General features: G+C 39.5%; 2 protein-coding genes across 4 annotated transcripts in view; one reads left to right on the top strand and one right to left on the bottom strand.

Annotated features, from left to right (window-relative positions):
* Positions 1 to 13537, bottom strand: part of Ndel1 (nudE neurodevelopment protein 1 like 1) — a 76132-nt gene extending 62595 nt beyond the window's left edge. For all 3 annotated transcript variants that reach the window (XM_076871771.1, XM_076871770.2, XM_076871772.1), the window contains exons 1-5: positions 13355 to 13537; positions 4661 to 4758; positions 2897 to 3050; positions 1874 to 2022; positions 491 to 627 (exon numbers count right to left, since the gene is read on the bottom strand). In XM_076871771.1, coding sequence (XP_076727886.1) covers positions 491 to 627; positions 1874 to 2022; positions 2897 to 3050; positions 4661 to 4746 — 526 coding nt within the window. In that variant the 5' untranslated portion in view covers positions 4747 to 4758; positions 13355 to 13537. The remainder of the gene's footprint in view (positions 1 to 490; positions 628 to 1873; positions 2023 to 2896; positions 3051 to 4660; positions 4759 to 13354) is intronic.
* LOC143410538 (uncharacterized) lies at positions 12305 to 16932 on the top strand. The gene is made up of 3 exons (XM_076871404.1): positions 12305 to 12320; positions 12952 to 13691; positions 14991 to 16932. The coding sequence occupies exons 1-3, from the start codon at positions 12305 to 12307 to the stop codon at positions 14997 to 14999; spliced, it is 765 nt and encodes a 254-aa protein (XP_076727519.1). The 3' UTR covers positions 15000 to 16932.
* The last annotated feature ends 8411 nt before the right edge of the window (positions 16933 to 25343 follow it).

Raw genomic sequence — 25343 nt, 5'->3', positions numbered from 1 at the left:
CTGGGATATGGCTCAGTGGTTATGTGCCCCTGGGTTCAATCCCAAAAACAAAAAACAAAACAAAACAAAAAAGTAGTACGTAAAAACCCCAAACAAACCAAGCAATATATGTACAGTGGTAATAATTAAAGCTTTGAAAAACAGACCAGGATTTCAATCCTAGCTGATGAGCTATACTGCCTTGGAAAAACTCAAATTCTCTGTGCCTCAGTCTTCTCCTCCTTAAAATAGGGAAAATCTACCTCTTAGCATTGAGGACATAGGTATTAAGAAAATAAACAGATTAAAAGCATTCAGGGCAACTTAAAAGAAGGTGAGGGCTAGAGACTAGCTCACCCATAGAGTACTTGCCTAAGTGAAGCCCTAGGCTCAACCATCAGCAACACACACACACAAAAAAAAAAAATTAACATAGAAAAAAAGAGGTTGACTCCTTAGCTTACTAGACAGCAAAGTAATAGATAAACATCCTCTAAATTATAAATCTTACCTCTTGCTTCATCCTTTAACCTCTGTACAGAAACCAACAAGGATTCCTTTTCATCGAGTTCACTTTCTAAAAATGCATTTCGTTCAATGGCCTGATTTAGCCTTTGTTCAAAGTCTTCCAGTGAAACTATTGTTGCCCTTAAAAAAAATAGTGCCCATGAATTAAATAAACAACTGTACAAATTGCTATTATAAAAAGAAACAGTTTATCTCCCACCATTTCTGACCTAGCCAGTCTGGCCCAGTTCAAAGAGAATGATCTCAACCCATTTAACAAACATTAACACAAACCTAATCTGAGCCCCTCCCACTCTATGCTCCAACCTTCATCCCTAACCTTCTCCAGTCTTCTGCTTTAATTCCTCATCATCTGGATTATTCTTTAATAACCTCTGTGCCTCCTCTCCAACTTTTAATTCCTCAGTATTATCTTCTCAAAACCTGATATTACTCTTTTGTTTAAAAAATTAAAAAAACAAAACAAAACACAAGGTTCTTCACAACCTGGCCCCAACCACATTTAACCACTCTATCACATTCAGCAAAACTGTGTCAAGACAACTCAATCAAAGTGAAACTAGTAATACCCAAAGCACCTTCCTACCTCTCTACCTTTGCATCTGTCCCTTCACCTGTTTAACTTCTCTCCTCCTTATAGACTCCAATATCTGCAAAGGCTTTCCTGGTTCCCACAGGTACTCTGCTGCTCCCACCTCTGTACAGCCAGAGCAGCCTATACACTCTTTTTGCCACAGTATTTGCCACAGTGAATGTTCTTATCTGTCAGCCCCAAGGATAGTAACTTGCTAAGCTGTTATTCCACAATATTAGCATTATGTCAATCACTTAAGAGCCACTTGATAAATATTAAGTAATACCTTACAATAACTGTAAAGTAACAGGCATTAAGTCTGGAATGGTTAAGAAATAACTAATTACAGAGGCACGAAAATTTGGCAATAGTAATAGCAAACCACCATAAGGTCGTTAAGGCAAAGTCACTGGTCAGCATTCAAACAGAAGAGAATGAAAAGAACTATAAACGTAAAGAGATCCATAGGGAAATAACTGCAAAATTCAGGTAGAAGACATGAGGACCTACAGAAAGCATGGTAGTGTTTTATAGAGAAGAAATGGCAGAATGCATGAGACATGCCTTGAAAAACAAGAAGGATCAACAACAGTGCATGGAGAAAGAAAAAGAAAAAATTAAAAGAAAAGTTTGGGAGGATGTTATCTGGGAAGACAAGGATTTGGGGTGCCTTTTAATCCAACAAAACACCAAAAGAAAATGCTCTGAGATTAAGATCTAGGTGAGAGGGTGAGCCTAATGATACAGATTTCCAACTTTGGTTATTCTCACAAAACACACATCATCATTTACCTCTTTGCTCGCTCCAGGTCATCATTGGCCTGTTCCAGCTCTCTCACATATTTATGCAACTGCTCTTTAATGGCCCGGGTCTGACTTAAATCATCTTCTAATACTGAGACCTGCTTGTAGCTCTGTGCATACTGATGTTCTAGTTTTTCCTGAAGGTATAGATATAGAGAAGAAGGAATAGGTCATTAATATATAGTCTCCTTTAAAGGATGTAACCCAAGTTAAGGAGGGAGGGACAAGGAATCACAATCTGTTGACTGTGCTCCTCTCCTTTTTACAGTATTTTAAAAATAACTAAATATTCTATTCTATGTGTTTTAACTCATATAAAATTAAGTCAACCATTCTCCTCTCATAAAGATATCTAATAATGATCTCTGAAAAGAAGTAAAATAATGAAACCTTGGCCTCAACATTCCCAGACTTAGTAGGGGAGCGTCTGGGTTCTCAAGCTGAATGCAACCCAGTGCAAACAGTAGCAGAGTCTAGATTCCCTACCCCTTATTTGTCTCCCCACCTTTCCCAAACCACCCACTCCCTACAGAAATACTCCTAAGCATATAGTTATGGCAGGTGGTGAAGAGCAGAGAAAGGGGTCAACCTTTTTATGCCTGAAAATTCCTATTCAGAAGGGAAACTTTAACACAAATTAAACTCCAAAATGAAGGGCCTATGAACAATAATGAAATAAATGCACATTTCATATAAATAAAAATTTAAAGTACTGTACTATAAGGCAAATGATTTGTCAAGTACTCAGGCAGCTTTTGAAAACTAGAGGAACTTTAATATAACCAGGAAAGTTACAACTAGAAAACTGAGTGCCATTAAGTTTCTAAGTGAACTTCTAAACACTGATCCACCTTCCTTTGGTTCTATGAAAGAAAATATTTTATTCAAAAATTCACTTGAAGCCTTTTTTATATCTTTGTTGCCTCTTTCTCTTACACAGACTTGAAAAATATACTTCTCATTTTAATAAAACCCAGTACATCAGACACCAGCTTCTCCTGCCACAATTACCTTTAACGCCTCCACTTCATATTTCAGTCTTTGGTTATCAGCTTGCAGGTCTCTGTTTCTTTGTTCAGCCTGTACTAATTGTGCCTCCAACTCTGCTTCTAATTCTCTGCTTCCCTCCTGGAATTCAACTAGCTCATCACGAGCTTCCTGGAAGCTAATGAGAATAAAGCAGCAAAGATGAGTAATAATAGGAACTATAGGATCATAGTGAAGATAATGATACACCAATTCAATAATTTTTGCCTGAAAATTAATGTTCTCATAAAATATGCTAAACAATAAAGACAATCTGGTCTATATTTCTTATCTATATATTCAGAGTTCAATGAAAATGAGTTATAAACCCCCAAAAGACTCACAAATCAGTGATTAAAATATTTATAAAAAGTCTACATAGTTTAATAACATTAGATTTTCCTCCACAGAAATTAAAGGAAGGGGGCAGGGAAGGCATCTTTATTTATTTATTTTAGTGTAACTAAAATTACCTTCAATTCTGTCCAGTAGTAATCACAAATACTCTCATATCACAATAGAGTTGTTATCGATTTCTTTCTTTTTTGCAGTGGTGGGACTGAACCCAGGGGCCTCACACATGCTAGGCAAGCACTCTACCAGAGAGTCATGTCCCCAACCCCAGATATCTCTAAACAACATTTATTCTCACTACCAATTCAAAATGAGGTATTATACACCCTCAAATCTTTATTACTTAATGCAGTAACATAGCACAAATTAGTTTAATATTTAGATGACTGTTTTTAATATAATTGGTTTCCTCTGTACTTCTATCATTTAATTTTATGCATTTGAAAACATTCTGAGGGGGCTGGGGATGTGGCTCAAGCGGTAGCGCGCTCGCCTGGTGCGCATGCGGCCCGGGTTGGATCCTCAGCACCACATACAAACAAAGATGTTGTGTCCACCGAGAACTAAAAAATAAATATTAAAAAATTCTCTCTCTCTCTCTCTCTCTCTCTCTCTCTCTCTCTCTCTCTCTCTCTCTCTCCCACTCTCTCTTTAAAAAAAATAAAATAAAATAAAATAAAAACATTCTGAGAAGAGATTGACAGGCTTCAAAGCCATGTGCAACACAAAAAAAGGTAAAGAGCCCCTGATGACCTTCTATCTCCACTGATACAATAGAGTAGCTAGCTGGAGTGATACCAGTGAAAGCACAATAAGGTTTGATGACATTTAATAAATTCTGTTAATCAAAACTAGGAAAATGTATAAATACTTTGGAAAGATTCTACTTTTTTAAAAAAGCAATTTTAGACCAGTTTTGGTGCTGAAAAGTTATTATCCATAAGTTTTTCTAACCAAATACATTAATTGAAATTTTATAAAATGCTCCATAGCCCTGAAGTTCATCCCTAACACCCTCAAAGCCTGCCTATCTCCAGACACTAATAATGCATGCCTGAAAAGAACCAGAGTCTAAGAATCTTCATGGGAGCAAACGACACACACACAGCAGGCCAAAGATGGCCCACTCTAATAAATACAACTGGAGGTGACCCATCTTAAATCATAAAATCACAAATGACACTCTTTTCCTACTATTTTTAATAATTAGAACAATATAAAAATTTACAGCATTTTAGTACTATTTAAATGCAAGCAATGTTATGGCTATTTCTATAATTATATACCTAAATCTGATACTCTAAATTTAGATTAATGTTTTTTAAAAAATGCCCAAGCTAGATATGATGTGTTCCAAATGTCCTCCCCTATTTTTAGTGTACTTTTCAACTTTACCTTTGTTTATACTTCAAGGAAAGTTCCTTCCAATAAGCAGTTTCCTCCTTTAAACTTGAAAAATCTGGTATATCTTCACCATCCATGATCAAGAAAGCCTATGAAATATTAAAGACAAACTGTTGTAAGTTAAAGAGAGAACATAAAAATCTGAGCAAAAGTATAAAATCTGGGGCAACACAAAATCTGTAGCATCTTGGAGCTAAATATGAAATATTCTAGGAACAGTTAACTCATTAGTATTACTCAAGTACATGCCCCACTTCACTGCCCCACTCAGGAACAACCAATATTGTGATAAGGTCTTGATAGGAGATAAAATCAACAAATTCCTTTGGCACAAAACCAGTGAGGCACTTTCAATTGCAGCACTGGGTTCTAGGTTACTTGGCCCCATCCTGAACACAGAGTTCCAACAGTTGGGTTATGGTCAACTAGTCTTCTGGGAATCAGGTAATAAAAGTAAGCACAATGTCAGAGACTCTGCTACTGCATGCCCTTCCCTGTTGTATAATTGCATCAAAACACCTGCTTTGGAGCATTTCATGCCAGGTGACACTGCTAGAAGATGGGTAATAATTTACTACTTCCAAATTTCTAAAACCTTCCTATTATATTCCCTCCCCTAATGCTGGAGATTGAACCCACGGCCTCACACTTGCTAGGCAAGTCCCCCTATTAATTATCTCTTAAGTCCAAAGCTTCTTCCAAAGTCCAGTCATCTCAATCTTCAATTATCATTTGTCTTGGTTTTTCTCCCAAGACACTGGGGGAAGGGAGTAACCTATTTATTTAACCTTGCTGTTGGATCGGCTAAACACCCAATTCATAGTCAGGCCAGATGGAATACCAAAAATTGTTAGGTCTACTCTAGATTCATGCCTAGGGTTTCCTACAACCTCCTCCCTAAGCATTCCACTTTATATTTCAGTAATGCCATTCAAAATTGTCTTATCACACCATGCTATTTCAGGCGTGCATGTTTTCTCTACCTGAAATGTTTCTCCATTCCTTGCATTTGGAAAGCTCCTATTTTTCCTTAAAATCCAGCTATCATCTTTTTCAGACTTTCTTGCCCTCATCCAAAGAGCTTTAAAATCTCCTGTACTCTTAGGTGCCTCTATCCCACACACATACTTTCAGTGATAGCAATGTATTTGCTAACAGCATTATGGCTCCTATTAGTCTGTGCATTGTCCTTATTTATTTCTGTCCCCGCACAATATCTGCACAATTTGAGAAAATGCTCAACAATATTTACTGAATTAAACCATAATTGATTCAACCTAAAACATACTGGGCAGCAAGAACTCAAAACTAGCTTTAAAACTAAATTAATAAACCCCTGGAGACGTAGATAACTTGGAGTTCATTTAACACAATCCACTTGTGAAGATATGGCAAGAACTCAGTCACAGATAAGAATATAGAACTCTAGGGACCAGGGTTGTAGCGCAGTGGTAGAGAGCACTTGCCTAGCACAATGTAAGGCATTGGGTTCAATCCTCAGTACCACATAAAAAAAATAAATAAATAAACTAAATAAAGGTACTGTGTTCGTCTACAACTAAAAATTTCTTTAAAAAAAAAAAGACAAATTGCAAAACGACCCAAATGTTAAAAACAACAAAAAAGAACACAGAACTCCAACTTCAGGGTGAGTACACCAAAGAGGGATGAGTATGGTTTTTAATAGAACAGAAGTATAAAGTAACTTTATATGTTAAGTTTAATTCCTTTGAGGCCTATTGCAAATTTTTCTTTCTTAATCAAGTCTTGCCTGATCACACCATTTATTATTACCTTAACATCTGTTAGACAATCTCATAATTACCTTAAGTTACCAATTATCTTAAATCAGCTTGTAAGTGCTTTGAAAGAGATGGATCCTTAACACATCTTGTTTCCCTTTCAGGGCACTAAGACTAGCACCCTGCTCAGAGAAAGCACCGAACACTTTCAAAAATTAACTGAATGCCTACTATGCGTGAGATATTATTAAGCACTGGATAAATACTTATTGGCCAAACACACCCTCCTCTAATGCGATTATTTCTTTACTAGGACACATTTGTCTGAACTATTCCACTCTTGGAGGTGCCATTATAGCATGGCAGCCCTTTAAAATGTTAACCCCACAAGGCTGGAGTCCTGTTGAGTCTGGATTCTAACATTCCAATTCTGCCACTAAATTACTTAAACAGTTTGATCTCTTAGGCCTCAGTTTTTTCATCTAATGAGGATTTGGACTATACTAAACTGACTTAAATTATGTCACTGTACACTGCATGTACACTGATTAGTAAATAATACTAATTTTATAATCCTGTCCCTTCATCAAAGTTCCAAATTCCCACTTCACCTTCTCAAATATAGAGGTAATCTTATTTGTAATTAATTTGCAGTAAGATATGACTAAGGACAAGGTTCATCCAGAAGCAAGAGGGAGCTACATTTCAAAAGACCCAAAGAACTCACAGCCATTGTCATGTGCTACCAATAACTCCTCAGAGTCATTGCCTAAGTCTCCTGAAAGGGAGGAACCCATTTTAACAATCCAAATGAAGACAATTATAGGACACAAGATCTTTCCCATAAATGCCCTAAAAATTGTGATAACATTTTAAATCCAAACCTAAAGAAACTGATTATAGAACGGCAATTATCAAGAATACAAGCAACAATAAATGCTGGCAAGGATGTGGGAGAAAAGATACATTGCTGGTGGGCCTGCAAATTGGTACAACCACTATGGAAAGTAGTATGGAGATTCCTCAGAAAACATGGAATGGAATTACCATTTGACCCAGTTATCCCACTTCTAGGTTTATACCCAAAGAACTTAAAATCACCATACTACAGTGACACAGCCACATCAATGTTTATAGCACCTCAATTCACAATAGCTAAACTATGGAACCAACCTAGGTGCCCTTCAACAGATGAATGGATAAAGAAATTGTGGTATGTATACACAATAGAATATCACTCAGCCTTAAAGAAGAATGATAGCATGGCATTTGCAGGTAAATGAATGGAAATGGAGAGAAATAAGCCAATCCCAAAGAACCAACAGTATCTCTGATATGCAGATGCTAATTCACAATAAGGGGGGGCGTTGGAGAATAGAGGTACTTTGACTAGACAGAAGGGAGTAAAGGGAAGGGAGAGGGTACAGGGATCGGAATGATAGTAGAACGAATTGAACATTATGACCCTATGTGCATATATAATTATACAACCTGTATAACTCTACATTACGTACAACCAGAAGAATGAGAAGTTATACTCCATTTATGTATGATGGTCAAAATGCATTCTACTTTCATGTATAACTAATTAGAACAAATTTTTTAAGAAGATGTGCCCAATTTAAAAAAAAAAAAAAAAAGAAGAAGAAGAAGAAGGAACTGATTATAAGTTCATGGGCACTGGTTCCTGCATTTGGATATAAGTTACCATTTGAACTCTGGCAACTGAGTGTTAATGAGCAATTCAAATGTTCAGTTTCTGGTACACAATCCAATAAATCATGGTTTTGCAAAATGTTATGAAGACCAGGGATGATATAGGAAGCAATGTTCAACTACTATCAACTCTGCATTCCACAAGAAACAGTTGAAGATAAATGAAAGGTTAAGTCTCTCTAGTTCCTTGATGGCAAAACCTGCCTTGTTTATAAATCCGTCCACATCACCAGAAACATGGAACCCAGAAGAATCTCAATAAACATTACTTGAATTGACTTATAATCTCTCTTTCATTATTCCCTCTTTCCTTTAAAAGTACCACTTTCCTTTATTAACATCTGTATTCCTCTTTCAGGGATAGAGTAAGCAAAGACTTGTGGCTAGTTTATTTCTACCTCACAAAATGTACCACCATGTATTAACCCAAGAGTATAAAACCTATCATTCTCAGTTGTACAAAACTGTCAGTCTGATGCATGCCAAGTTACAGTCAGTCACTTATGTAGGTAGCACATCAAAGAAGAAGGAGCTGATGGAACTTATCAGGGAGAATCTTGAGGAAACAACTGCATACCAGTGGCCTCAATCATCACCCAGCTTAGTAGTTTTAAATATAAATGGATAATAGAGAACCACCAAACAAATGGAAAAATACAGTAGCATGAACAAGTAAATCCTAGAACCTACTGAAACTGAGAGGAAAGAGAATTCAGGAAACAGAATTTTTTTCTGATAAAAGAACTCAGGAGGATTACCCCCCATATAAGTCCTGAGATAGTTGGAGGGTTTTATTTATTTTATTTATTATTTTAAAGGTTGGGGGGAAAAACCTGACCTGGTCAGCATAGAGTATAGTACACAGTGGCTCCAACCAGGACTGCAATGAAGAGAAGTCCCAGGATGAAAGCCTAGTCCATCAGGCTCAAATAGGATTGGCTCTGAGAAAAATAGAGAATCCCACAGAATAGACAGCATGCCTGAGAAACTGGATAAATCTGAGATTGTGATGAAGGCACATTACTCTGCCACCTATTAGAAAAAGAACAACTGAAAACCTGGTGGGGGTGGGGGGAATAACATAATGTGATCCTTGCTGGGCACAGTGGCACATGCCTGCAATCCCAGTGGCTTGAGAGGCTGAGACAGGAGGATGGCAAATTCAAAGCCAGCCTCAGCAATGGCAAGGTGCTAAGCCACTCAGTTCATTGAGACCCTGTATCTAAATAAAATACAAAACAGGGCTGGAGATGTGGCTCAGTGGTCCAGTACCAATCCCCAGTACAAAAAAAAAAAAAAAAAAGAAAGTCCTGATCCTTATATAATCTTAAGGATTTCAAATGTAAATTTTTTAATTACTTTTATAGTATTTTAACCAACTGTGATAAATCCCATAACTTTATAGCCAATAACAACCTTTCCATTTTTTGGTCTTGAATTTGTGGTAAGTTTCTTACCTTGCTGTTTTAAGGCTCAAAGTCTTGGCAAACAAGTTTGCATTCTCTTTTTTATGCCATTTCTCATTTTTTAGACTTTGATGATAATAATTCTTAGTGTTGGTCTTCTCAAAGTGAGTATTTCTTGTCTTTTTAGACTATAATCATGCAGTAGTCACCTTAGTCCTTAAACATTCTCACTGTCATGCTTTAGATTATCCTTAGATCACATATAAACTGTACAGAGCTGAAAGAATAGTGCTACTTCAGCATTCAACATTTTATTGGCTAGCAGGATAATTTTCTTTTGAATATTCAGTACTCTTTCTGTTATTATGCAGCACTTGACAATACTGCTGCTGACTGTGTGACCCATGAACCAGTATCCTTATGGAAGTTTCTCATGACTGTCAGATGCTACTTTGGCATCTAACATCTATTTGAATGTACTATATTTGAATGTGGAACCAATCATTCTACAAATAAGATCAGGATTGTTTTCGTCTATAAATGTTTTTCAAATACCCACTTCAAACAATTCAGTGGTGAGGGAGGGCTTTTTGGTTGTTTCTAACCCATGTACTGTATAGAAGAACCTACTGGCAGTTACTGCTTTGAAAAGGGCTTAGTTAACTATTGATCCCTGGAGGACAGCACTGTTTACACCTCTGGGTCCAGTGCTATGAAGTATCTATTTGTCTCTGGCTTTTGATTCTTGAACAGAAACATATTCTTAACATAACTATCAACTTTTCTAACCTATGTTCCCTGATGACAGGTTTTAAATAGCCATTTGCTTGAAAGTTTTTGAGAATCTAGGTTTAGCTCTGACATCCCCTTCGTCCAACTACTTTGGTATATTAAATAATTCCAGCAAAGTTATTATATGCTTTTACTTCATACATGCTTAATTTTCTTGCTGAATCTTATGTGGGCTTAATGTTGACCCCAATTTTTTTCAATGAACAGGCTACTTTCATAACTTGCTTCTTGGCCCTTCAAACTGTATTATACCTTATGCCAGATATCTTACTACTAAAATAACCATCACCTTTTCTAGAACAAACCAATTAAAAATATTTAACCAATAATAAGTCATGGGAGCAGCATAGCACAGTGGTTAAGAGACAAAACCCTGATGCCAAGCTACCTGAGTTTGAAATCAGGCTCCTCTACTTACTAATTGGGTGACCTTAGGCTAGTTACCAACTACTCAGTGCCCCATTTCCTAACCTGTAAAATAGGGGTGGGTAATCAGTAAAATGACGTGGTTATGACAATTAAATGGGTTAACATTTGTAAAATACTTGGAATACAGCCTGGCACACAGTAAACAGCATAAAGACTCATTAAATTATAAAAAACTATAATTCAACAGTGGACCTTTGAAGTTTAACCACAAAGTAAACAGGCTTTTCAGAATTTAAAACATGCAAATGACTCCTTAATATTAATTATTTCAGGGAGCTATACTCATATTCCTGTGATACCATCACTACTAAAAATATTTCTAAAACTTCTTTTGGAATAGGCTTTATGAGCCAGGTTAAGAACTAAGCAAAAAAGTTCCATGGTCGCACCTCTTTACTTACTGCTTTCCAATTAGTACAATTCAGCTTGACTCTAATTTTATCATCAGACTTACCCTTTTAAGTACCAGATTCTTTACAAAAAAAAAAAAAAAATGTGCTACCACTGCAGATATTCACAAGACTGTTTTCAGGGGCTTAAAAGACAGTGTGTTCAGTTTGCCTCAAGTTACATTGGGAGGATATGTTCACTGTCATGAAACTATGTAATTGGAGATATTAAGGGTACAGAAAGTTAGCCAATATCAAAAAAAAAAAAACACTGCTAAAAAATTACTGGAACAGTACATCTATAATTTTCTGACACTGAAATGAAGGCAGATAATTGGGTATTCTCTGTTTCCCTTCCCTTAATACTGTGTCTTTCGCGGGTAGGATAAGAAAATTATAACATTTACATCGGGCATATCATACCCTATATGACCTTCAGATACCTAACAACTCACTTGGGTTTTAAACAGCCTGTCTAAAATGCCTTGTTTACAAGAACACTACTCTTTGTATAATGGTAAGAAAATCTATTTTATATGATACTGTATTCTTGTTAACAACTGTTAAGAGTGAAGTGTTCTTTGGGAAACACACACCCCCACCCCCGTAGATAATACACACCGAGTTTTACTTCTCCCAAAGGTGACATTTACAGATTTTTTTAAATTTGTCAAAGCCAATCATTATAAGGTGTCTCTTTTGGTTGCATGAGAAGCAATTTTAAAGTAATCAACTTTATCTTAGTATGGTTTAAAATGAAAATAAAAAGTTTTGTAGAGGTCATGAAAGTAAAAATTAAGTTTTAATTAAGGTTTCCACTTATTTCAAATGCTCTTTTTTCCAACTTCAACTTAAGAAAAAATAAGCTACAGGTTCAGAAGATTTAGCTCCTTCTGTCTGAATCAGGTCAATCTCTAACAACAAAACAAGGGTTTTTTTGTTTTTATTCTTGTTCTTTATGTGCTCCAATTTTAAGTAACAATACTTTTAATAATAGTTCTGAACAGATACCACTCATTTACTGTCCCTTTGTTTCTCTACCGTATGACTTAATGCTGCATTTTGCTCCATCAACTTCAGGATTTAGCAAAGTCATAACCCAATCCCTTTTTAAGTGCACTGAAAGCAACATAATTTATCAGACAAAATAACCAGCCACCCATGAATAAGCTTCAGAGTAAGATTTTCTTTTCTCATAACTGAATAATTTTTATTTTAGGTAATTCTGCTCAAAAATAGCTGAAAAAAAATCATTTTCAAGGTTTTGGTATATTTTTGGCAAGTCAAGTTTTTCTGCCTTGCCTTCTAGATGAGACGGGTCTAAAAATCTCCCAAAAAGAAATCCAGAACCTGAACCCTAGAAATGTAAACTCTGATTCAAGCTATGTCTCTCACCAGTTGGCTAAATCCAAGTATAAATCACTTACTTGCCCCCCAACTGGGCTCAATTTCCCCATCCAGAAAATTAAAAAAAACAGCAACCATCACAAGATCAGCGTTCAAAGCTGATAGCAACCTAGTGAAATGCGTGAAGGCACTATAGGAATGGAATCAAATAACCATCAGTGAAAGAACCTTCATTTTCTTGGCACTTAAAGGGTTACCGTCGCTTACTGGGAAAAAAAAAAAAAAAAGGAAGAGAACACAAACAACCTGAACCGGTTGGTGACACTTTGCTGAACTCCAAGGGGGGGTGATTAGCAGTTTGGGGCGGGGAGTCACCGGAATGCCAATCTGAGACCTACGTGGGCTGCTCCCGCTCTCGCCCCCCGCAGGACAGAGGCGCTGAGAGATCAAAATTCAACCAGGCTCCCAACAACCTCACAGCAGAAAGAAATCTGGGCAAGGGAGGGCAAAGACCGCTGCTGCCACCTCGACTGTGCCACCCTTGCGCCACCAGCGCCCTGGCCCACGGTGCCACGTCCCGGCCTCCGTCCCCACCCTAGGACGCGGGCACATCTTCTGGAAGCCACCGGATTCACTCCCTTGCAGGCGCCCCTGGTGGGCCACACCTCGGATCAGGGCAGGGAGGGGACAGTTAGAGCGGTTGGTACAGTTGCCCCACGGACTAGCCGCCCCAGAACCAAGCCCTGGCCCGGTCCGGCGGAGCCTCAGATACAGCTCCCGAGCCGGTCAGGCTCCCCAGGGGAAGGCCTCGGCGCCGCCTGCCTGGCTCCGGCCCCTCGGAGCAGCCCGGCACAGCAGACTCACCTCCAAAATGTCAACAGCGCATGTTCGCCGCCGCTGGACCGACGTCTCTGCACCGCTGGCCTGGCCAGGCCCGCCCAGCCGCTCAGCTCCGCTCCCCTCGGCAGCCCTGAGCTCCACTCCACGTACCTCCGCGCCCGGCTCCTCCCCGACACGTCAGGGTCTGCCTGGGTGTCCGAGGCCATTCTGTGACGCACGGGGGCGGAGTTCGGAGCATGCGCAGGAGTATACAGGCGTGCTGGGCGGGGCTGTGGCAAGGCTGGCGTCAAAGGGGGCGGCCCGATCCCGGCGCGCTGACGTCAAGTCGGCGGTTCCTGCTGCGCAGACGCTTTCGCACCCTGTGAGTGGAGGGTTTTAGGGCGCTGTGGTTTCCATAGACTGTGTTACTGGGGAAAATGGTCCCCTAGGGGACTGAGAGAGGGTAACAGGGCGGAGCGGTTTCTAGCTCAGAAAGGAAACACAAAAAGATGAACAACTGCTCAAGAAGTAGAAGCTTAAAGGAAGAAAGCCGTTTAAAAACAACTTTAGGAACTTTTGCTGTACCATGTATAATGCAATTCAAATTTTAATGCTCTTAGGATTGGTTTTGTGGGATTTCTGGAAACAATAAAGCATGTAAAATACACCTCAAGGTGAGAGCAAGTTGAGCCTAGGAGGCCCAGTTATATAAGGGAGACGGACGTAAACAGAATCAATGTAAGAGGGATTATAAGAAGTATCCAAATTAGTGAAGATGAAAGAAAGGGTTAAAGAGGTTTGTGGGAAGGATAGCACCTTGAACTGGACTCTGAAGGATATAGGACTGAAACAAGTGATAATAGTAACTCACTATTGTTGCACGGTTTGTATATACTAGCAATTGTGCTAAGCACTCAGTCAGCATTATTTAATCAACTCAATGACCCCCATGAGATAGGTACCTTATTCCCATTTTACAAATGAGGAAACAGACTCAGCAAGATGAAGCTGCCCAAGGTCAACTAGAAAGAGGAGCATTCAAAAGTCAAGTTCACCCAGACTGAATTTTTAAACTCCAGAAAATATTATTTTCCATTACTATACTGACTTGGAAATATTAATAATACCATTTGCTGGGCTAGAGCTAAGTGCTTTACATATGTGTCACCTCTCTCAATCCTCAAAACAGGCTGAAGTTATTACCCTCATTTTAAATATTGTAAAATGAGACCCAGAATTTCTGAAGTTTAAACCCAGAAAGTTCTTATTCCCAAGGCCAGTAATCTAGGACATCCTGGAAGCTCAGTCAGTTTCTGGGGCTCTGCTTCCCTAGCTGAAGTTCTGATCTGGCTGATGAGATCACCAGGCAGGGAGGTGATTAATGAAGGCTTTCCTGTATTCCTGGTGCCAAGGTGGAACAGTCCCACCCCAAGAGGAAAAAATAAAGGCTACAGCTTTTGTCCCTGCCTCCTGGCTGAGGTGGTAGGAAATGCACTGAGTCACCTAATGGCAGGTTAGGCCCCTCAGAAAATGTTGGCGTCATCTTGCAAGCCACTGTCACTCCCACATAGCCTGAACCTAGAACTGGTGTTTATTAGGATGGATGTGTTGATACCATCTTAGTGAATGGGCATTGTGTGGCAAAGCTCTCAAGAGTCTTGCACTGATCTCCTTCCTCCAGGCTGGTTGATATTTCTCTGTGGGAGATGCACCCTGGGGCTGAAGATGGGAAATAACCTTCAGAACCTTTGCCCCACCCCCTGCTTCCAATATGCCAAATCCAAGAAAATAAAGTACAAAGGAAGATGGAAGGCAGCCTCAAAAGGAAGAAGTTTAAAAATCAGCCTTGTGAAGGTGGTAAAGGTAAATGAAAGCTATCCCACCCTTCTACCTTCACAAACCATTAAGAAGTGTTTGCTGAGGTCTTTCTTGCACATTGAGCCAAATGTCACAGTCCTGAGAACATGCACAATCATCTCACTACCTTTACAGCCACAGACTCTGAGATACAGGAAACAGGGACCAGTGGAGACTGACCATGTCATAAGGAAGGTATGGGATACAAGACCAAACTTTAGCTAATGAGGATGCTGGACTGTGGCCACATCGCATCTCACAAAAGGTGATACAGTGCACATGGACCTGCTATGAAAAATCAGAGGAGATGAGATGAATTTAACCTTCCATTGGATCACATGAATAAAACACCTCAAAATCAGGGCCTTGATTCAACCTAATCTATGTTTCCTTGGCCAGCATTTTTTGCTAAGTGTTAAAGGCATAGATAAAGCTGGGCAAGGGACACTCAATGGATAACTAGTTGCCAATGGTCTTCTGTATATGCCTAACAGATGTTCTACCACCACCTCCAGTTTTTATGTCTAAATCCCAAACAGCATCCTTTGCTTCAATTGAAATTTCCAAAACAATTTTTATTTCTATCAATGGTGCTATTATTATCTCAGTCACTGAGGCACAAAGCTCTCCTCAAATCGCCCTTAATTATCTACTGCCCATCCCCCCTCCACCTTTCATTTCACTCATGTAGTTACCACAATGACTTCCCCTTCAAAAACTCTCTCAAATCGATTCATTTCCCAGTTCCTTCCTCCTGCATCTTCCTTAGTCCAAAGTCTCCTATTTATCCATACCTTCTTTCCCAAATTTTTCTCCCAGGAATTTCTTCTTGTTCCAGCCCAGGAAGCCACAGATAGCCATCAGAATAGTGTTTCTAAAATCCCATGGTATGAAGAGCATCCCTAGCTCTAGGAATTCTTTTAGCATCTTACTTTTGTGATAAAGTACCACTTATATAGTCTGGCATTTAGGGTCCCCAAAGCATCTCAAACCCACTTTTGCTGTCTCCCTTCTACAGCTCACCTATGTGGTTCTAACCAGAGATGGAAGGTTCCTTTCGTCTCTGGGCCTATGACAGGCCCAGAGTTAATATGACATTGACTCCCACTTCACCACGCACTATGGCTGCTCCCTGGGCTTGACCAGTCACTTATCCTTCAGCCTTTTGAAGACTCACTCATATGCTAACTCTTCCAGAAAGGCTTCCTGACCTTCCTATTCAAAACCACAAAGTGAGCCCGCCTTCCTCTGAACCCAAGTGGAGACCTTCATACTTCACAGAAGACCTTTTGGACAAGGAGTTCCCCCCCGCCCAAGAACCAAAACCCACTGAATGCAGGGAGTTGTTGATTGTCCTAATATCCCCTCAGCAAAAATAGGCCCTTTGCAAACATGCATTTAATATGCTCCAATGAAGCGAAAGAATGAGTCAATGATTTGGTGGCTCAAACTTGAAATGCAAGACTGACAGAACTTTCTAGACAATTCCCCCAAATCCTGGGGGTGGGGCAATAAATTTTAACTTATGTGAAAGGCTGAACTCTGGTGATTCCAGACTATAAAAAGGAAGTGGGATTTGGGTCATAAGCAATTATATCTTTTCTAGAGCCCAAATCTTAAATCCTAAAGCACCTACAGCACCTGTAGTCCCCAACACAGTTGTTTTTGTAACATTAATAATAATAATAATTATGATAGTTATTTTGAATATTAAAAAAAAAATTTACTTGAAGACCAGCATGGTAGTGCATTCCTATAATCCTAGTAATCAGGAGGCTGAGGCAAGAGGATCACAAGTTAAAGGCCAGCTTTGGCACCTTCGTGAAACCTTGTCTCAAAATAAAAAAAATAAAAAGGTCTGGGAATGTAGATCAGTGTAAGAGCACTCTGAGTTAAATCCTTAGTACACACCCTCCGAGTACACACACAAATACACATACACACTTAGACCTTGAGATAAGAAGTGATTTTAGAAAAAAAAAATCTGTCATTCACAGCTATAAATTTAGTGCTTGCTAGAGGCACTGTTCTAAACTTTTGAGGATTCAACCATAACTTTAAAAGGCACTTCTCCTCCCCACCCACAGAGATTGTCTAATGGTGAAGGCAGACAATAAGCAAATAGACAAATTTATTCTGTTGGGTCAATTTATTCTTCTTGTGTCAAGAAAAATAACCAAGGTCAAAGAACAAGATGAGGCAGAGATTGCTTCCTGAGTGAAAATAGGGCTTAATGTTCATGGGATTTTCTTTTCCTCTCTCAAGTTGTCAAGGCCCTTTTTATTTGATTTGATTTTAAATATTTATTTTTCAGTTTTCGGCGGACACAACATCTTTGTTTGTATGTGGTGCTGAGGATCGAACCCGGGCCGCACACATGCCAGGCGAGCGCGCTAACCGCTTGAGCCACATCCCCAGCCCCAAGGCCCTTTTTAATAGAGGTCTGCAACAGAGATCTGAAACTAAAGACGAACATAACAAATATATGCAAATGCCTTTAAATAGACAAACATAGTTTTTCATCATAGTGCCAGCCATAGAGCAGGCATTCAATATATATTGGTTGGAATAATGACTGGCTAGACAGTCTAAAAAATGCTAGAACCTTTAGGTGAATGATAAATTTCCCCTTCCAGATTTTGACTGGCAATCAGTTCATGTTTGATTCAGAAATTTCCACTTCTGGTTTGTCCCTAATCCTTGGCTCATACAGCCATGAAGACCCCAGCCTAGGGTATTCCTACACTACTTCAAAGGGAAAGAAAGTTCCATATGTCATCTTTGTTGCATCCTCAGTACCTTCTTGACTAAATGGCATTCACCAACCCACCCTCCCAAAACAGCTCAGGCTCCCCAATCTCAGCTCATCCATCAAAATTTATCCCTTCAGCCAGATGCAGTGGCACACGACTGTGATCCCAGTGACTTCGAAGGCTGAGGCAGAAGGGTCACAATTTCCAGGCCAGCCTCAGCAGCTTAGCAAGACCCTAAGAAACTTAGAGAAACCTTGTCTCAAAAAGTAAAAAAAAAAAAAAAAGAGTGGGAATGTAGGTTAGTGGAAAGCATCCCTTGGTTAAATCTCCAGTTCAAAAATGAAAAAAGTGGGGCTGGGGATGTGGCTCAAGCGGTAGCGCGCTCACCTGGCATGTGTGCTGCCCGGGTTCGATCCTCAGCACCACATACAAACAAAGATGTTGTGTCCGCGGATAACTAAAAAATAAATATTAAAAAAAAAAAATCTCTCTGTCTCTCTTTAAAAAAAAAAAAAAAAAGGAAAAAGTGGTCTCCTCAGTTTTAAACTGCAGTTGGCTATAAGTTAACAGAAAGGCAGGAATTGAGTGGAGATGGATTTTATGTGTGATGTTGTAGGTTGCAAACCTCCTTCCTGTTTCTTCCCCTTTCCACCATGTCTGTCTGAGAATCCCACCTGCTTCTGGCCCTTGTACCCCTTACCAGGAAGGTGCTTTACCCTCTGCAGGCTTCCAGATGTAGCCTGCTGCAAGATAGCTCTCAGAGGTAAGAAAAATGAACACATAATTTGGGTGGAACCAGTTAACAGGCCTTCCTATCAAGGTCCTGCCCTGGTTGCTTGTATCTAGAAGGAATAACTGAAGTCTCAAGGGTCTCTGCCCAGTCTTTTCTATTTATTGAAAACTGATATCCTGCTGCACACACGAATCTCCTGAAGTTGGCCCTGATTTCTTCCCCAGCAGCCTACCTGATTGGTGGACTTCCTCCAGATCAGGAACCTTGTGGTTTTCCTGGCTCCAGAACCTCTGTTCTCCCAAACCTCGGTTTCCACTGTCAAGTGCTGGCTTCTACCCCAGCCCCTAGAAAGTCACTACTCACACCTCAGGGTAGCATCTGCCTCCCCAGGAAAGAATAGCACAACACTCTGAATTGCTAATTTGGTTAACACCTGGTAACCGCAACTGTTGACATCACACCTACATAAACAGTGTGACTATCCCTGGAGAAAAAGGGATATCTGCTCTCATACCTTTACGCAGACAAGGCGGCACCAGGTTCACCTACTCCCAAACCATACTGAGGAAATGATAGGGTTGAAAGAAATGGAATGTTTCTTTCTACCCTGATTGTATCAGGCAATTTCAATCTAATTCCCATTACCGGGTAATCCAGTGAGTCAAAATTACCAGGACCAAAAAGATCTTTTATTTAACCACTCCACAAATATTTATTAAGTGCCTAACACTGTTCTTAGCCCCAGGGATAGAGCAATTAACAAAAGAAGCTAAGTCTCTTCTGTGAAGACTTTTTTTTTTTTTTTTTTTTTTTTGGAGTGAAGATTTTCTAACATGAAAAAAGAAAAGGGAAGCAGAAGGGAAACAGAAAATAGATATGCATGAGTACATAGGGCAGTAATATGTACTAATGAAAAAAAAATTAGGGCTTTGCAGCATTTTGCATTTAAGGTAGCATTTAGGGAAGTAGCTCTTACTTATTTATTTCTAGCTCTAATACCTGACTTGTAGTAAGCACTTAACATTTGTTGAATGAATAAAAAAAAAACTTTCAATGAATGTTTTTAAGTACTGAATCATTTTTATTTAAAAAAAAAAACTCCTTCAGTTTCTTATTTTTTAACATTTATTTATTTATTTAGTTTTAGGTAGACACAATATCTTTATTTTACATTTATGTGTGGTGCTGAGAATAGATCCCAGCACCTCATGCATGCTAGGTGAACACTCTACCACTGAGCCACAACCCCAGCCCCAAGTTCTGAATCATTTTTACTGTTCTCCTCTGCTACTCTTTCTTGCTCCTTTTTCTTTTATCAAAGCTCTTTCACAATTTATAATTCTAATAAAAGAACCTCTGATCTTAAAATGAGCAATAAGAAACAATTGGCAAAAAAAAAAAATACAGGTGACTAATAAACATATGAATCATATTCCACCTCAGTCCTAATCAAACCCATTCAAAGTAGAATAGCAAAGAGACTCCATATTTCACCCAACACATTTGAGATTTTTAAAATAAAGAAACTGTGGTATATATACAAAATGGAATATGACTCAGCATTAAAAGAGAATAAAATTATGGCATTTTAGGTAAATGGATGGAGTTGGAGAATATTATGCTAAGCAAAGTAAGCCAATCCCAAAAAACCAAAGGCCAAATGTTCTCTCTGATAAGTGAATGCTGATGCATGGGGAAGGGGGAGGCATGAGAAAAAATGGAGGAACTTTGATTGGGCAAAGGGGAAGGAGGCTAGGGAGGGTGCAGGAGGGCAAGAAAGATGGTGAAATGAGATGGACATCATTACCCTAGGTACATTACCTAGGTACATGTGTGACTGCACATATGGTGTGATGCTACATTGTGTACAATCAGAGAAATGAAAAGTAGTGCTGCAATTGTGTACAATGAATCCAAATGCATTCTGCTGTCATATATACCTAATTAAATAAATAAATTAAATACTGGACTACAAAATGCAGAAAAGAACACAGAGAAACCAGCACCCTCTTGTAGAGTGCTGAGGAGGTGTGTCATTTGCAGTGAGTTTTCCTGGCAATCAGTTCAGCAGCATGCTATAGTTTGGATGTAGAATGTCTCCCAAAGGATCACTTATGGAAGGCTTGGTCCCCAGCCTAGGAGGCTATTGGAAAGCATAGAATCTTTAAGAGGTGGACCCTAGTAGGAGGTCTTAGATCATTGTGGAGATCCCCTCAAAGGGGATTATGGGATCCTGGTTTTCTCTCTCTCTCCCTCCCCCTCCCCCTCCCTCTCCATCTTTTCCCTCAGTCATGAGGTGAACAGTTTGCATACGACATGTTCCTGCCTGCCCATGATGTGATGCCCAACCTTCTACAAGCAGAGACCTAACATCAATAGGTCTACTCTACCATGGATTGACACCTCCAAAATTATGAGCCAAAATAAATCTTTTCTCTTTACAAGTTGATTGTCTCAGGTATGGTTACAGTAACAGAAAACTGACTCACACACAATGTGTATCAAAAGCTTTAAAATGTGCAATCCCTGGGCTGGGGTTGTGGCTCATCGGTAGGGCGCTCTCCTTGCACGTTCAGGACCCTGGGTTCGATCCTCAGCACCACATAAAAAATAAATAAGTGAAATAAAGGTATTGTGTCCAACTACAACTAAAAAATAAACATTAAAATAAATAAATAAATAAAATGTGCAATCCCTGTGATCCGGTATTCCCCTTCTAGGAATTTACCTGAAGTATGAAGGATGTGTGCAAATATTTATCCAGTGGTCCAATGGGATGTTCACTAAAGTGTTGTTTAGCAAAAAAAAAAAAAAAAAAAAAAATCAGAAATAACCTAAAGGATTGATGAAGTAGAATTATGTGATAGCTACACAATATAATAGTATTCGATGTTACAAAAGAGTATTAACAATGAAAATGTTCATAATATACAGCTGAATAGGCAGTTGACTCAATATGTATAGAATTCCATTTCTGTAAAGCAGGGAAAATGCATATACATTACATATTAGAAGAAAAGCCTAGAAATGATGCTAATAGTGATTATCTCTGGAAGATAAAATCACAGGATAATCTCTCTCTCTCTCTCTCTCTGACACACACACACACACACACACACACACACGCTTCTTCCTTTCTTTTTCTTTTCTGCATTGTGAACAAAAATATACTAAGTGTATACTTTTTTAAAGTTTAAAAATAAAAATGCATCCAAACTTAACAAGATAATTTCCTGAACATTCTTTGCAAAGGATCCAAACCATTTCCTAAGCCTAGAGATTTAGGAATTTTTTAATCTAGCCTTTGAGCTAAGTGACTCCAGGAGAAAGAACAAGGACCTGAGTACTCATGTCAATAAAGTTTCAATGGGAAGGCTCCCAATTCTGTGGGCTGAATCATAAGAATCTTCTACTATGACTCCTTAATTAGTCCAACCTGATGGTATAAATAATTATACAATTTCCTCCTGTAAACATATATGCTGATTCTACAGACATAAAAATTCTACCCTGCAATCTTTTCAACTTCAGAGCTTTGAAACACATATTAACTGACCCCGGTGGCGCACTGAATGGTAGAATCGCCTGGAACATGAACCATAGCTAATCAGGAAGGTAAAGATTGCTTTTTAAGAGGTCACTTATTGTCTAATAAGAGGGAAACAATACCCCTACCATTTATAATTACAGCTTAATAGGTTAAAATGACAGTCTATGAAATCTCAAGAGGGAATGTCACTCTAGTTTTCATCAATTCCTATGTGATATAACACGCATCTATAATACAACACAATGTTCACTTTGAAAATTAGAAGAGGTTGTGACCTTGACATGGGAAACATTTTCTGCTATAATAGAGAGACTGGACATTATTCAGGTGTTCATAACACAGAGGCCAATTTGCCTCATAAATGTGGAATTGCAGAAATGAAACAACCAGGTGTTGTGTTAATCACAGAAAGATGTTCCTCCTATAAAAAGAAAACAAGCGTCCCCTTTGGAGATGAGCAGGCCAGGAAAAGAGAAGATATTCACTTAAGTGCTGGGGGTGGGGGGTTGGGCAGGGGAGCCCTTTCTCCAATCATGTTGCTGTTTCAACAATTTTCTAAAGATCGAGTGTTAACAGGATGGTTATTAAAAACACTGATAAAAAGATATTAGAGAAAGCAGTGTCCAAGCTGGAGGCTCAGGAAGCATAGGGAAGGTGATCAAAGGTTGGCAGTTCCACCCTCCACCCACAAAGGTGCAGGCCCCACCCCTTCTAGGGTTCCCTGCCCTGGTGTGAGAACACCGGGCCTCTGCCCATTGCTATTCTCTACCTTCACCTTCAGATCACAGCTGTTATTCTTCCTGGCCAAATCAGCCTCATCACTGATGATTCTGTTCAAGTTACTTCCCATTTCTGGCCTCAGTTTCTTCATCTGTGAAATGAGCAGGTTGAACCAGACGACATCCTGTCATCTAGCCAAGAATCCTTCTGGTGGGGCTGAGCGCCTGCCCCTCCTTGGCCAGTCTGACAAACATGATGGCAGGAGTCAGGCCACTCTTTGGTGAGTGAGGCTAAGTAGCCAAGGATCGTCTTATTCAATGCCAGTGCTCCTTTCTCTATCCTACGGAATTGCTGAGCTTGCAGAATGTATTCCATTAAGAGCTTCTAAGGTCCACTGCATTCATTTCCTGTGGCTGATGTAACAAATGACCCTAAACTTGGTGGCTTAAAACAATACATATTATTTCTGTTACAGTTCTAGGGGGGGGTGGGTGGTCAGAAATCCAAGATGAGACTTGCAGAGTTAAAATCAGGATTGGTTCCATCTAAGGTTCCGGGGGAGAATCAGTTCCTTGCTTCTGCCAGTGTCTAGAGGACCACCGGCTTGGCTGGTGGCTACATCACTGCAAGAGCTGCTGCCATCATCCCTTGGCTTTCTCTGACTCGGATCCTCCCGACTTCTTCCTTGGATCTTTTGATAACATTGGGCCCACCCATATGATCTGGAATAATCTCCCCATTTCAAAATCTTCCACTTAATCACATCTGCAAAGTCTCTTTGGCCATATAGGATAACCCAACTATGCATAAATTCTGGAGACTAGAGTATGGACACCTTTAAGGGCTATTATTCTGCCACCGGATTCTGATATTCCAGTTCCATGAACCACCTGCGTGATATTTGCCACTTCTGCATATCATCTTCAAGTTTTTCTTTCAGATCAGCTCACTTTCCTAAAGATGAACTTAAATCCCTCCTTCTCCTTCTCCTAAATAATCATGTCTATGAATCCATGGCATTGACTGCTGCTCGTAGTTGCCTGATATTCCTTAAAATTAATATGTGACCATTATTATCTCAGATGTTCATCTCTGTACCTCCTAAATCACTTTGTGTGCCACCAGTAGTACACAAACCATACTTCGGGGAACAAAAATAGAATTCAGCCTCCTGATTTTTACCAAATAGGGCAATTTGTCCAAGAATGCACACCAACAAATTTTCTGTTATACCCACAACTTCTTCCTCCTGTCTCCACGCTCATTAATCACAACTTGAAAAGTACGTCAGCTTTTTCTTAATGGCATCCCCAACACAGATGATTCATTCATACAGTCTTACTTCCCTTTCTTTGACACTCATGGACATCCAGAATCTCCTTTTGCATTTGAAGAGCAGGTTTTTCTGTCAATCAAGATTTCATGCATCTGACTTATCTGTGTTTAACAGTAGTCTGTTTACTTGACCCACATCTGGACAGTGGCCAGGCCCTGGGGAAGAATAAACTGAAAAGGGAGGTCAGTGGCCAGCGGTGACTTTGAACTATGCCCCTTGGCATCTCTCCCAGCTGCAAATCGAACTTTGAAACCACTTTTGAGAAGGCAGAGTTCTTTCTATATACAGAATGTGGGATGACATAATTATCCTCTTACATAACACTCATCATGCAATAAAAATAGATAGCATTTATTAGATACTTAGTGTGAGACAGGCCTTATGACAAGTGTTTTACAAATATCCATTCACAATAACCCTGTGAAGTAGCTATTAGTGGTCCCACTTTACAGGTGAGAAAAACCCAGTTTCAGAGAGGTTAAACAACTTGTCCAGGATTACACAGCTAATGTGACGAAGGTGGTATTCAGAGAAGCCCAGAGATATAAGAAGCAAGAGAAAACATCTGATAAATCAGAGAACTGAGATGTTGAGCAACCTGCCCAACAACATAAAATTAGTGTTAGACTCAGGGGCAGAAATCAGACCATCAACTCTCAAACCAAGCCTTTCCTCTAGATTTCCTTTTTTCCTTTCTTTTTCTTTTTTTTTTTCTCCCTCCCCCCAAGTACTAGGGATTGACCCCCAAAGGTGCTTTACCACTCAGTCACATTCCCAACCCTTTTTATTTTTTGAGACAGGGTCCCACTAAATTGCTGAGGCTGGCCAAGAACTTGCAATCCTCCTGCCTCAGCCTCCCAAGACTCTGGGATTACAGGTGTGCACCACCAAGCCCAGATGATTTTTCTCTCTTTTAAGCTATTATTTCTTAGGTGAAGATTCTGCCTAATCTGTTTCTTTTTTCTCATCATTCCATATATCAGTCCTTCCTCTGTGCTTTTGTCTGTTATCATTTTCCCTCTAAGGAAAGGCTGTGAATGTACCTAAGGAGAGTTTCAGAATGACCAGTAAGGGATTGGCTAAAT

This window comes from Callospermophilus lateralis, chromosome 11 (assembly GCF_048772815.1).
Source record: "Callospermophilus lateralis isolate mCalLat2 chromosome 11, mCalLat2.hap1, whole genome shotgun sequence".
Classification (NCBI taxonomy): domain Eukaryota; kingdom Metazoa; phylum Chordata; class Mammalia; order Rodentia; family Sciuridae; genus Callospermophilus; species Callospermophilus lateralis.
The sequence above is the reverse complement of the archived record's forward strand: the minus strand, read 5'-3'. Positions and strand labels throughout refer to the sequence as shown.